We start from the raw sequence: 13,412 nt of genomic DNA, 5'->3' as shown, positions 1-13,412 counted from the left end.
CACCTTGAGTGTCAGTTGGATGAGGATATTGGAGTGTCTATCACTTGGCTGAAGGATGGCAAAAAACTCCATCAGACAGTGGATTGCAAACAGTCTTTTGAAGATAAGATGGTTAGTCTTGATATATTAAGTGGAAAACTTAAAGACACTGGAAACTATGTCTGTACCGCTGCCAATGATGCTGGGAGCACAAGTTGCTCATCTTCAGTACTGGTTCAAGGTAAGGTAATTCAGTTCATTTTCAAAACATCTTAAGTATTTGTGTAACAACAAATATTCAGTTTTGAAAAATAAATATTAGAGTGTGGTCATGTAGAATTGTAGATACTATCTCTTCATCCAGCTGTATCCTTTCACTGCATCTTCTGATAATATATTTTCCTTGTTAACTTGTCCTTGCTCTTTTCCTGAGTTTTGTTGATTATCAATATATAATTTCAGTATCTTTGAATTGTTGAACTATTCAATCCATACATTCTGCACAGAACCCGCAGTCTTTGTAAAAAGACTGGAACCCATCTTGGTTTGGAAACAAGGCATAACTGCACGTTTGCAGTGCACAGTCAAAGGATCACCTGAACTCCATGTCACCTGGTTTTTGAATGACAAAGAGCTCTCAGCTGGCAATAAATACAAAATCACTTTCAAGGACGGTATTGCTACCTTGGAAATCAGTGACATTGCTTTGATAGATAGTGGAAATTACACATGTGAGGTGCTGAATGAAGCTGGCTGTGAGAGCTGTAGCACCATGTTAACTATAAAAGGTTTGTTGTGTCAATAACAGAATAGTTACAACATTTACAGCTACTGTTTAATATTTCTTTGGTATTTAATTGTAAAATCATATCTTCTCAGAGGCACCATCCTTCAAAAAAGAATTGCCAAAAATTGAAGCTGTGAAGGGCACCAATGCCGTCTTTCAATGTGAAGTTGGAGGCACTGCTCCATTTGAAGTCACGTGGCTTAGGAATAAGAAACCTCTTACGTCCAATAGGAAATATAAGATTGTTTCTCAGGACTCCCTTGCTTCTTTGGAAATCTGTTCTTTTGAAAGTGCGGATATTGGGGAATATCAGTGTGTCGTGTCAAATGATGTTGGTTCAGTCACGGCAAAGACAGTGGCGAAACAGAAAGGTTTGTTTAAAACACATAAAGGGAGCATTTTCTTTTTCCTCTTAATAATTTAGATTCCTTTTAATTTGCAAACATTTTTTTCTTAGAACCACCATTATTCATAAAGAAGATTGAAAATACTACAGCTGTTTTGGGTGATACTGTTAAACTGCAAGGCACTATCAAAGGCTCTGCCCCTATTAACGTCAAGTGGATGAAAGACTCTCAAATGCTTTGGCACGATGAACCCAATGTCATTATGGCATTTCAGAATAATATTGCCATTTTGACAATAGCAAATGTTGACATTTGCCATGGTGGAACATACACTTGTCTAGCAGAGAATGAGGCTGGACAACAAAAATGTGAAGCTTCTTTAGCAGTTCAAGGTCAGATTTAGTATATCTTAAACAAGTATCTTATTTTGGGCCTCCACTGATGTTCCAGATTTAAAAATCTTTCTCTAATTACATTTTAGAACCAGCTAGAATCTTGGAGAAAGCTGAGTCAATCAACGTGACTGCAGGGGAATCAGCCACATTGGAATGCACAATTGCAGGAAGCCCAGATCTTAAAGTGAAATGGCTCCAAGATGGAAAGGAGATTGCGGGAGGTCGTAAATATAAAGTCAGTCTTAAAGACAACATAGCCAGCCTCAAGATTCTTGCGACGGAGAAAGTAGGCACTTGTGAATATACGATGGAAGTGTCCAATCGTGTCGGGAAAGACCGTTGTTCCTGTTCTGTCACAGTGCTAGGTTTGTTTTGTAGTTCATGCAGTTTTCCTATTTGACAACGGGAGGAGCAACATTGTTATGGTGTAAATAATGATATTCCCCTCAACAGATCGTGTCCTTCCACCATCTTTCACAAAAAGTCTTAAAAAAGTTGATGGAAATATTGGTTGCAACATAACTTTGGAGTGCAAAGTATCTGGATCTCAGCCCATGTCCTTTTCTTGGTACAAAGATGATAAAGAAATAACAGTTGGACAGAAATACAAACTTGACATGAAAGAAACCACAGCTACTTTGGGAATAAACCAAATAGAAAAGTGTGATGGTGGAGTGTACACATGTCGGGCAACCAATTCTGCTGGTTTTAAAGAAAGCAGTGGAACCTTATGTGTTAAAGGTTAGAAATACTATCCTGGTTATATCATCTATAGTAGTGTAGTATATTTGTAATATTATAGTATAATAAGTATATAATTGTCCATGATGAATCTGAACAAACACATTAATCCTATTTTTTTCAAACCAAATTTAGAACCTCCAATCTTCACTTTAACACTGGACAACCAAGATGTCATACCAGGATCTACTGTTGTCTTGAAGTCTGCTTTCACTGGAACACCTCCTTTTACTATTAAGTGGTTCAGAGAAGACAAGGAGATTACAACAGGAGGAAAATCTTTCATAAAGAAAGATGCTTCTTCAAGTTTCTTGGAACTTCACTCTGTGAAAACCAGTGACTCCGCTAACTACACTTGTCAAGTGGCCAATGACGCTGGGAAGGTGACCTGCTCTGCAGTCTTGTTTGTGAAAGGTGCCTTTTTATTTTAGCAATTATGTATACTCATCTACTACTTGTCTTGATATCTTCTGAATTCATTTTTATCATTAATTATTTCCAGAACCACCTAAGTTCTCAATGAGGCTTGAGTCATCAAAACTGGTGAAAAATGGAGAATCACTTATCTTGGCATGCAAAGTCACTGGCACTCCAGTGATCAGTGTAAAGTGGCTGAAGAATGAGACAGAAATCGCTTCAAATGATAAATACAGACAGTCCTTCACTGACTCAGTTGCCTCCCTGGAGATTGTCAAATGCACCATTGATGATAGTGGAGATTATGTCTGCGTGGCATCAAGTGATACTGGTAGCGACCGTTGTAGCAGCACAGTTACAGTTAAAGGTGTGTTTAGTTTTCACCTTTACAGTTAATCTGCACTACGTTATTGTCTGTATAGAATATTAATATTGTTGCATCTTTGTTGTAGATCCTCCCGTGTTTGTGAAGGGTTTTGAGTCGAAGGAAGTTGTGAAAGGGTCTGATGTTGTTCTCGAAGGAGCCATTGAGGGCTCAGCTCCATTTGAAATATATTGTTATCAAGACACCAAGCTGATCAGAAGTGATAAAAGGCATAGGATAAATTTACAGGATGGTATTGTCACCCTACTAATTGCTAAATGTGAACGAGGGGATATTGGAAAGTACCAATGTAACATAGAAAACCAAGTTGGGAAGACAACATGTGATTGCCAAATTACATTAAAAGGTTGGTTTAAAGTCACCATAACAGGAAAATTGTATGTGTATTTGGTAGACTGTGGCCTAACCTTATTATTTGAATATACTTTCCTTCTATAGAACCACCATCATTTGTACAAAAAATAGAGAACACCAGTTCTTTAGTTGGCTTAGAGATCTCTATGCAGTGCACTTTGAGTGGATCACTCCCCATGACTGTATCGTGGATAAAGGATGATCATGAAGTTAAAGAAGATGAACATATAAAGATATCTCATGACACCAGAACGGCAATGTTAACTTTAAGAAACATTCAGATGAAACATGGTGGAAAATATATTTGTCGTGCACAGAATGAGGCTGGAAGTCAGAAATGTTTTGCCACTCTTACAGTCAAAGGTTGGTTTGAAGTTGTGGTGTTTTACTTTTGCCATTTACATTTTCTGTTTACCACAGTGTTGTACTATTAAATAGCGGATTGTTCATCACACATTTCTTGTTTATCATAGAACCTGCAAATATTACAGAGCAAGCCAAGTCAATCAGTGTCACAACAGGAGATCCAGCTACTCTTGAATGCAGGTTCTCAGGATCTAAACTCCTCAGAGCCAAGTGGTTGAAGGATGGAAGAGAGCTGACATCAGGTCGAAGGTATAAAGTACAGAGCACAGATAAGAGCTCTGTACTGAAGATACTCTCTACAGAGAAAAGTGATGGTGGTGAATACACATTTGAGGTTTCAAATGATGTTGGAAGTAGTACTTGTGAAGCATTAATCACTGTTCTAGGTTGGTTGATCTTTTTATTTGAATCTATCGGAAATATATGTATAGTGTGCCATCTTACAGTCTACTCAACATAACATCTTTACTTTTGATAGATCAAACAATTAAACCAACTTTTACAAGAAGACTGGAGAGAATAGAGAGTATCAAAGGATCTTTTGCCCACTTGGAGTGTCTTGTATCTGGATCCCTGCCACTGTCTGTACTCTGGTACAAGGATCAGAAGGAAATCCAGACTGATGAGAAGCACAAATGTACATTCTTTGAGAACTCTGCATTTCTTGAAATTAGCCGGCTTGATAGTTCTGACAGTGGCAACTATACCTGCATTGCTAGTAATGTGGCAGGCAAAGACCAATGTTCTGGTGCCTTGCTCGTCAAAGGTTTGTTAGCTTTGTATTTTCTTTATGTTATGATACTGGTCTTTCTACAGAAGTGGAATACATTAGAGTTGGGAAAAATTTAGTTTTTTAGTTTTTCACAAATTTCAAGCATATGTCTTCCAACATACATCTATTATTATTTTTTTATATTTTATAATATATTTTAAAAAGATTTGAACTGTTGATAGGTTTCTAACAATTTCATAATAGATCAACGTAAGATGCTTTATAATTCATTCCTTTATTTTAAAAACATGAAATGTAAGACTCAGATTGGGGATTGGACTCTGTCAATAGAAATATGTTAAAAAACAATACATTCAACATCGATGTAATTCAATCGACTTAAAAACACTTCTGTAATATCTCCTATGAAGTTAATATGCAGTACATAGGAAAGTCAGAGCAATTACAGACTATTCACAGCTTCCCTTTTATCAACAGAACCTCCATCTATTCTTGAAAAACCTGAATCAGTTAAGGTTTTGCCTGGATCCAAGGTTAAGTTAAATGTCCTTTTGGCTGGTACTCCACCTTTGACCATAAAATGGTTTAAAGACAAAAAGGAGATCTTATCAGGGTCTGATTGCTCTGTGACTAAAGATAACAACTCCACTTCACTGGAGCTCTTTTTTGCCAAACCGTCAGACTGTGGAAACTACGTCTGTGAAATACACAATGACGTTGGCTCTGATGTTTGCCAGGCAACGCTCTTTGTCAAAGGTTGGAATTGATCTTCATTAACTGTAGTCAATATATTTGGTAATTGACAATAATGTTTATATGTATATGATTTATATGTATTTATCTTTGTTTGCAGAACCTCCCAGTTTCCTTGAAAAACCTGACAAACTATCAGTTGTGAAACTTGGAGAGAATAAACGCTTTGATTGCCATGTTGCTGGCACTCCAGAAATACATATGCACTGGTTCAAAGATGGAATCGAGATAAATCATAGTGACAAATACAATATGGTCTTTGTTAAGGCTGTGGCAAGCTTAGAGATACTTGGTGCTACTGTAAGAGACAGTGGGATATACTTCTGTGAGGCCCGCAATGAGGCAGGCAGTGAGAGTTGCAGCATGGAGTTAGTTGTGAAAGGTTGGTTTAGCATTAAAATATTTTGAGCCAGCAATTCAGCATTTCATTCAGATGTTTACTAATACACTATTGCTTTTAATTGCAGAGCCCCCAAGATTTATTGAAGAGTTAAAGCCTGTTGAAGCCGTAAAGGGCGCTGTTGCTTTCTTTAAATGCCAAGTGGCAGGAACTGGTCCATTTGAGGTCACATGGCATAAAGACAAAAAGCTTATCAAAACAAATAAGAAGCATACTATTTCAGAAAGTGGTAATATCATGAGCCTAAAAATACAGGAATGTGATGCTTTAGATGTTGGTGATTTTCAGTGCATAGTTGCAAATGAGGTGGGCAGCTGTTCATGTAGAACTACGATGTCTATGAAAGGTTAGTCAAGTTAAAACATCTTAAGAGTCACTTTGAAATGATCAGGCATTTAATTCTGTTATTGAAATGATACAATGTTTTCTTTACATTAGCTCCACCGTCATTTGTAAAGAAGATGGAAAATGCTTCCTCGGTTTTGGGAACTGTCGCAACCTTTCAGTGTGTTGTGATGGGTTCCCCGTTTCTGTCTGTACAATGGAAAAAAGATGAAAACTGGATCTTGGAAGATCCTAAAATTGAAAGGATTTTTGAGAATAATGTGGCAACTCTAAGAATTCCAGTCTGTGAAGCCAGTCACAGTGGGAAGTATACCTGCCAGGTGGCAAATGATGCTGGAGAGGACAAGTGCTTTGCAACCCTCATGGTGCAAGGTTTGTCTTTGCTTAATGTAAATTATTATCAAGTTTAGCATTTTAAAGTTAATAGTCACATTTGTAGCTAATCCTTTTGCTTTTTTGTATTGTAGAACCACCTAAGATTATAGAAAAACCAGAGGTAATAAATGTAACTGTAGGTGATCCAGTCAGTTTGGAGTGCAAGGTATCTGGCACACCTGAGATCAAGGTAAAGTGGACCAAAGATGGAACAGAACTCATACCCAGCAGAAAACATAAAATTAACTTTGAAAATAACCTTGGTAGTATTAAGATTCAGTCTGCACAAATGGAAGATGCAGGGGATTACCTGTTTGAGGCCACAAACTCAGTTGAAACCTGCAGCTGCAAGATCAAATTGGTTATCGTAGGTCAGTGTGGAATGAATTTGAATTTCTCAATTATAATAACATTTGGAATTTTTTTAAAGTGCACTTCATTGCTAAATAGAGTGTTGTTGTTGTTTTGAACAGAACAAGTCATTGCTCCTACTTTTATCAAGAGACTAATGGATATACAGGATGTTTTGGGCTCTTCCATTTATATGGAATGCAAATTTGCTGGTTCTTTGCCAATATCAACGCAGTGGATGAAAGACGACCATGTCCTAGCAAGTAAAACCAAGTATCTGTTCGAGCACAAAGACAACACTGTTTCTTTGAAAATTAAGACATTCGAGGAAGAGGACACAGGAGAGTACTTGTGTAAAATTACAAACAAAGCTGGAAGTTGTGTTTGCATTGGTACACTCAAAGCAAAAGGTCAGAGACATATTCTTTTTTAAATCTTTCTCTTAAACTTTCTAGGCAAAAGGTGATGAACTTATGTCTCATTAAATCTTTCTTCAAATGGGTTTTAGTGCCACCAAGCTTTGTGTCTGAACCTGAGCCCCAAGCTGTTCTTCCTAATGCCACTGTACACTTCCGGAGTGTCTTTCATGGAACACCACCTTTTACAGTCAGGTGGTTCAAGGATGACGTTGAACTGATAACTGGACCATCATGTGCTGTTGGATTGGAAGACTTGTCTTGCTTCTTAGATCTTTACTCAGTTGGATTTTTGCAAGGTGGAACATACTCTTGCCAAGTTAGCAATGACGCGGGCACTGTGAAGTGTACCACCAACTTGTTGGTGAAAGGTTGGATTATATTCTTTTTTTGCCACCCTTCATTTATTTCATAAATTTTCTTCATTTCCATCGCTGCTTCATCTCCCTTCATCACTCTGCCTTATAACCATTGCTTCCCATATCTTTTTTCAGGATTGTCTTTCTGTGTAATAACAAATGTATTCTCCCATCTAGCAACCCATTGGCTTACTCCCATTTTCTTTCAATAGTTTGTCATTGAATATTTTCCTTTTTTTTTCAAATGATAACTTAATTTGTTTTGACTTTACAGAACCTCCTGAATTTGTACAAAAAATGCCACCCACAGCATTTGTGAAGCAGAGTGAGTCACTCCGTCTTGAATGCAAAGTTACTGAAGTGGCATCTCTGCAAATACAGTGGTACAAAAACGAAACAAAGGTTACACACGGAGACAACTATAGAACTTCATTTGTTGACTCAGTGGCAGTTCTTGAGCTGCTCTCCACAACAACTGCTGATGATGGAGTTTATACCTGTGAGGCACAGAATGATGCTGGGGCTGTAAGCTGTAGCACCATCCTCACAGTTCAAGGTCAGCCACTGGAAAGTGAAATGCCTTTTGCAGTTCAATGATTCTCTATAGCATTAACCAAAACCTATGATTCCTCCCCCTTTTAACTGACAGAGTTACTCACAAATGGCTTAACTTTATTTTGTATCTTTTGTTATATTGAACATTTCTTATTTATTTAACTATACCATTTACACTGCCATTTGCACATTTTGCCTGTTATTAGGTTAAATTTTCCTTTTAAATATTTTTATTTACTTTTGACCTAATCTAAATTCTAATAATTGTATTTAATGATTACTGCTTGGATTATACCAATGCACGGTCAGTTCAGACATTCTCTAGCATAGGCTGAAGAGCATCTTAATTTGACTTTTCTCTTTTGATTACCAATGCCTACTTGCTTGCCGAGATCCAACTTGCATCATTTGGAATATAGCCCTGAATCAACTTATGTTAACAACACTGATTGGCCAATTGTATTGTTTTTAGATCCACCATCCTTTGTTAAAGTACCAAAACCTCTAGAAGAGATCAAAGGAAAAGATGTCATGCTGTACTGTGAACTGTATGGCACAGCTCCTTTTGAGATTTTCTGGTACAAAGACAAAAAGGCACTTAAGGAAAGCAGGAAATATAAAATGGTGAATGAGAGTACTTCTGCCACTCTACATATTCTTGCACTGGACCCCTCAGATGTTGGTGATTATGAATGTAAAGTAATGAACAAAGTAGGATGTGAAACATGCCATACTACTGTTTCACTCAAAGGTTAGTTAAAGTTTACCTTGAACAGATATGTGTAAAAGTTATAGCATGCAAACAACACTAACTGTTTGATTGCTTCTCATGACAATCAATATTTTGTTACTATTTAGAACCACCCATGTTTGTGAAGAAACTGGTGAACCAGTCAGTCAAATTGGGTGAAGAAGTCACATTGATGGCCACTGTCAAAGGCTCTCAGCCAATGACTGTATCCTGGGTGCAAGATAAGGATAAAATTCTTAGGGATGGAGACAACCGGAAAATCACTTTTGAGAACAACATGGTCACCCTGAAGGTCTTTAAAGCTGACAACACCACAGGGGGCACATATACCTGCCAACTCAAAAATGATTGTGGAGTTGTCCAGTGCGTTGCCGTCCTCACTGTCTTAGGTTTGTAAGACAACACATTCCCTGTAATGGAGATTACACTGACGTACATTTGATACATTTCTGATTTGGAAATATAATTAATGGTCCTACTTAATTTTCAGAACCGGCTATCATTGTGGATAGCCCGGAGTCTTTCAACATCCAGGCAGGTGAATCAGCAACACTTACAGTCACTGTAGCCGGAACACCAGAACTTAAATCAAAATGGCTGAAGGATGGTGTCGAACTCTCTTCTGGCAGCAAGCTTAAGATAACATTCTCTAAGAATATCTCCAGGCTGAAACTCATGTCAACTCAGAAAAGAGATACAGGAGAATATACATTTGAGGTCAAAAATGAGGTTGGCAGTGCTTCCTGCAAAACCACACTAACTGTCCTAGGTTTGTGCCACCAGAATAATAATTTCAGATTAATTCAATTGGATTTTACTAATCTATGCTTTATTGGCATTTAATCATTCGTCATTAATTATCATTTTTGTAACAGATAAGACGATTCCACCCACATTCATCAGAAAACTACGAGACACCCGTACTATTGTTGGCAAACCTGGTGAACTGGAATGTAAAGTTGCAGGTTCTCCACCTTTCACTATCTCTTGGCACCACAATGATCAGGAGATCAAGAGTGGACCAAATTATGAGATAACTTGCAGTGAAAACACTTGCAAAGTTCAAATACCAACCATTAAGTTGTCAGACTCTGGAAAATACACATGCAAAGCCATTAACACTGCAGGAGTTAGTGAAACAAGTGCTTCTGTGACTGTACAAGGTCAGTAGATAATGTAGACGTCAACATGGATCTTTTTATCCTATGGAGAAATGCATGCATAATAAGATAATTAAACACTTCTTTTTTCATGTATAGAACCTCCTTCCTTTGTGGAAAACCCTCAGTCGATGGAAGCTCTGCCGGGTGTAAATGTAATGTTTTCAGCAACAGTCCGTGGAAGTGCCCCATTGAAACTTAAGTGGTTCAGAGGTAGCAAGGAAATCATGTCTGGACGGAGCTGTGAAGTTGCTCTCCGGGGTGATACTGCTACTTTGGAGCTATACAAAGTTAGCAAATCAGATGCTGGAGAGTATACATGTCAGATTATTAATGATGCCGGGAAGGAAAGTTTCCCAGTTAATTTGGTTGTGAAAGGTTTGTTAGCATATCAAAAATACTAAAATATCCTTATTTGTTCATACTTATGCTGCCAGACTGTAACTACAGCAATGTTACTGATTTTACTATTACTCCACCTAGAACCAGTACAATTTGTGAAGAAGCTGAAGGACATATTTGCTGAAAAGGGGAAACCTTTGAAACTTGAATGCACATACAATGGCACTCCAGAAATATTTGTTACCTGGCTGAAGGATGGGAAACAGCTCTATGCCTCTTATCAATATAATGTGCTGACCACAGAGAATTCCTCAGTCTTAGAAGTACTGAATAGTGATAGCATGACTGCAAGTGGAAAATACTCTTGTGAAGTTACCAATGGAGTCGGAACTGATATTTGCCATGCTCAAGTGACCTTATTAGGTAAAATATTCATAAATGCATCTCAATTCAATGTCCATTCTGTCATATGCATTTGATATAATTAATTTAACCATTTGTACATATCATTGTAGAACGACCATTCTTTGTTGAGGAGTTGGAACCAATGGAAGTCACTGCTGGTGACCCAGTTTGTTTGAAATGTTGCATTGGAGGAACCCCAGATATTAGCGTTTCCTGGTTTAAAGCTGATGGGAGGCTTCGTGCTACCAATACTTGTCAAATGGAATTTTCAAATGGCTTTGCAATATTGAGACTAATCAAAACATCAAAGTCTGATACTGGCGAATACACATGCAAAGCTGAAAACAGAATTGGTTCTGCCTCCAACAGCTGCAGCTTGTTAGTGCAAGGTAATGCTTGTTGCTTCGTTTTCTGTTTGCTTTAGATTTCGCCTATTTTATTTTAAAAGATTTAAACATGCCTTCTGTTTAATTGCTTCATTCTAGATGCCAAAACACCACCTTCCTTCTCTAAGGAACTTACGAATCTTGAACAGGCTGTTGGCCAGCCTGTTATCTTTGAGTGTCGTGTTGTAGGATCCTCTCCTTTGGAAATTTCCTGGCTAAAAGACAATGCATCTTTGAAAAATGATGAAGAATACTTCATCTCTTATGATGATAACACTGCTGTCCTAAGAATTTCACAAGGGGAAATGAGACACTCTGGGGAATACACTTGTATTGCTACAAATAGTGTTGGAACAGCATCTTGTAAAGCAGAACTTGCACTTCAAGTTCAAGGTTTGTTGATTTCTTATTGTTTTTACAGATTTCCTGTTGAATAGTGTGATTCAAAGGTATTATCTCCACTTTGTATCTTTTCATGCACAAAGAGTCCTACCAAAAGTAAAGTAACATAATTTCACACTGCTCCTCTCAGAACCAGCACAATTCATCAAGAAACTGGAGGACATTGCAGTTGTCAAAGGTGAACCTTTGAGACTTGAATGCACATACTCTGGAACACCCAGAATATTGGTCACCTGGCTGAAGGATGGGAAACAGCTATATGCCTCTTATCAGTATAGTTTGAAATCCACAGACACCTACTGTATTTTGGATGTCCTTAACAGTGACAGTTTAGAGGCAGCTGGAAAATACTCTTGCGAAATTACTAATGGAGCTGGAACTGATATCTGTCATTGTCAAGTGAAAATAGGTAAACATCATTAACAAATCCTATGTTAAAATGTTTCAGGTATAGTATTTGATTACTAACTATTTGTGTAAGGTACAGTATTTAAAAAGCAGGTTTAATGATACCATAATCTTACGAAATTGTATTTTGTTGTCCATATGGTTAACGTAACCTTGCTTTTTTTTTTCTGATATTTCTACTGTTTCAGTCCTATTAGAGAAAACAATTTATATATATATGTATATATATATATATATATATGTATATACATATATGTGTATATATATATATATCATGGTATTATTTGTTATAACAAATCATGGTATTATTTGTTATAATACAACCTATTGATGTTGTATAACTTTTGTCACTAGAGCGCAAACTCCCCCCCAACTTCACCAAGAAGCCTGCTGAGACTATGGAAGATGCAGAGGGGCAGTTGGTGAGGATTGAGGGTCGTTTATCTGGATCTCAACCCATGGACATTATTTGGTCCAAGAATCAAAGTGAAATTCAGGCCTCTAATAAGTATGAAATGGATTTCAAGAGCAGTGTGGCTGTGCTGTATATCAAGAACTCTGAACTCTCAGACAGTGGCACTTATACCTGCACTGCCACCAATGAAGCTGGCACTGCCTCCTACCAAGTGTCTCTTAGCATTTCTGGTACGTATATTTGTGTGTATTCTAATACATTTTTATGCACTCTATTACATAACTACTAAGCATTTGTGGGCATGGTTTTTGGAAAACCTTTTGTTTCACTAATCTTCCACAGAACAAAAGAAAGGCCCTGTTTTCGATATACCTCTCAAACATGTGACTGTAAATGAGGGTGAGAAACTGAAGCTTAGTTGCCATGTCTGCGGAGAAGCGCCTCTGAAGATTCAATGGATGAAGGACAGGAAGGAGGTCAAATCCTCTACAAACTGCAGAATTGTTTTCGTTGGTGGCACTGCCTCTTTAGAGGTCCTCTGCACATCGAAAACAGATGCTGGGGATTATCTATGCAAGGCTACCAACGATGATGGTAGTGACTTTGCCAGGTCCAAAGTGACAATAATAGGTAACTGGGTCATACTGTGAAACAAATATTTATTTATTCATCTATTTTGTATGCTGTACATTTCATCACCAGTGCTGCAATGTAACTTTTCCGTCTGGGAGCTGAGTAGTTTAACTGAAATTCTGTTTGAATTCAGAAAAAGCAGCAAAACCTGAGGCCGCTGCTACTGTAGCCCCAGCGCCAGCAAAGACTCCAACAAAGAGACTGGACAACTTGTTCTTCGTAGATGAGCCCCAGAGTGTCAATGTAACGGAAAGTAAGTATGATAAAATTATCCACTGTGAAAAATGTAGTTGTATCAACATTGTTTTCATGCAATTTCAGCAAAACACATTTTTAAATTTAAAAGTCTAAGCCTAATTAAATGTTGTTGTTTTTCACCCAACTTTAAACCTGAAGTGTAATGACATTGAGTTGTCTGTTGATAACTCCACAAAATGTAAATAAAAAATACA

At 37.6% G+C, this 13,412-nt stretch overlaps 1 protein-coding gene across 1 annotated transcript in view; it reads left to right on the top strand.

Moving 5' to 3' along the window:
- ttn.1 (titin, tandem duplicate 1) overlaps positions 1-13,412 on the top strand; it is a 163,655-nt gene that overhangs the window by 33,747 nt on the left and 116,496 nt on the right. Inside the window, exons 41-43 of the mRNA XM_029113520.2 lie at positions 12,267-12,557; positions 12,670-12,957; positions 13,094-13,213. Of these exons, the coding sequence (XP_028969353.2) occupies positions 12,267-12,557; positions 12,670-12,957; positions 13,094-13,213 (699 nt within the window). The remainder of the gene's footprint in view (positions 1-12,266; positions 12,558-12,669; positions 12,958-13,093; positions 13,214-13,412) is intronic.

The sequence above is a fragment of the Esox lucius genome, chromosome 16, assembly GCF_011004845.1.
Source record: "Esox lucius isolate fEsoLuc1 chromosome 16, fEsoLuc1.pri, whole genome shotgun sequence".
Classification (NCBI taxonomy): domain Eukaryota; kingdom Metazoa; phylum Chordata; class Actinopteri; order Esociformes; family Esocidae; genus Esox; species Esox lucius.
The sequence above is the reverse complement of the archived record's forward strand: the minus strand, read 5'-3'. Positions and strand labels throughout refer to the sequence as shown.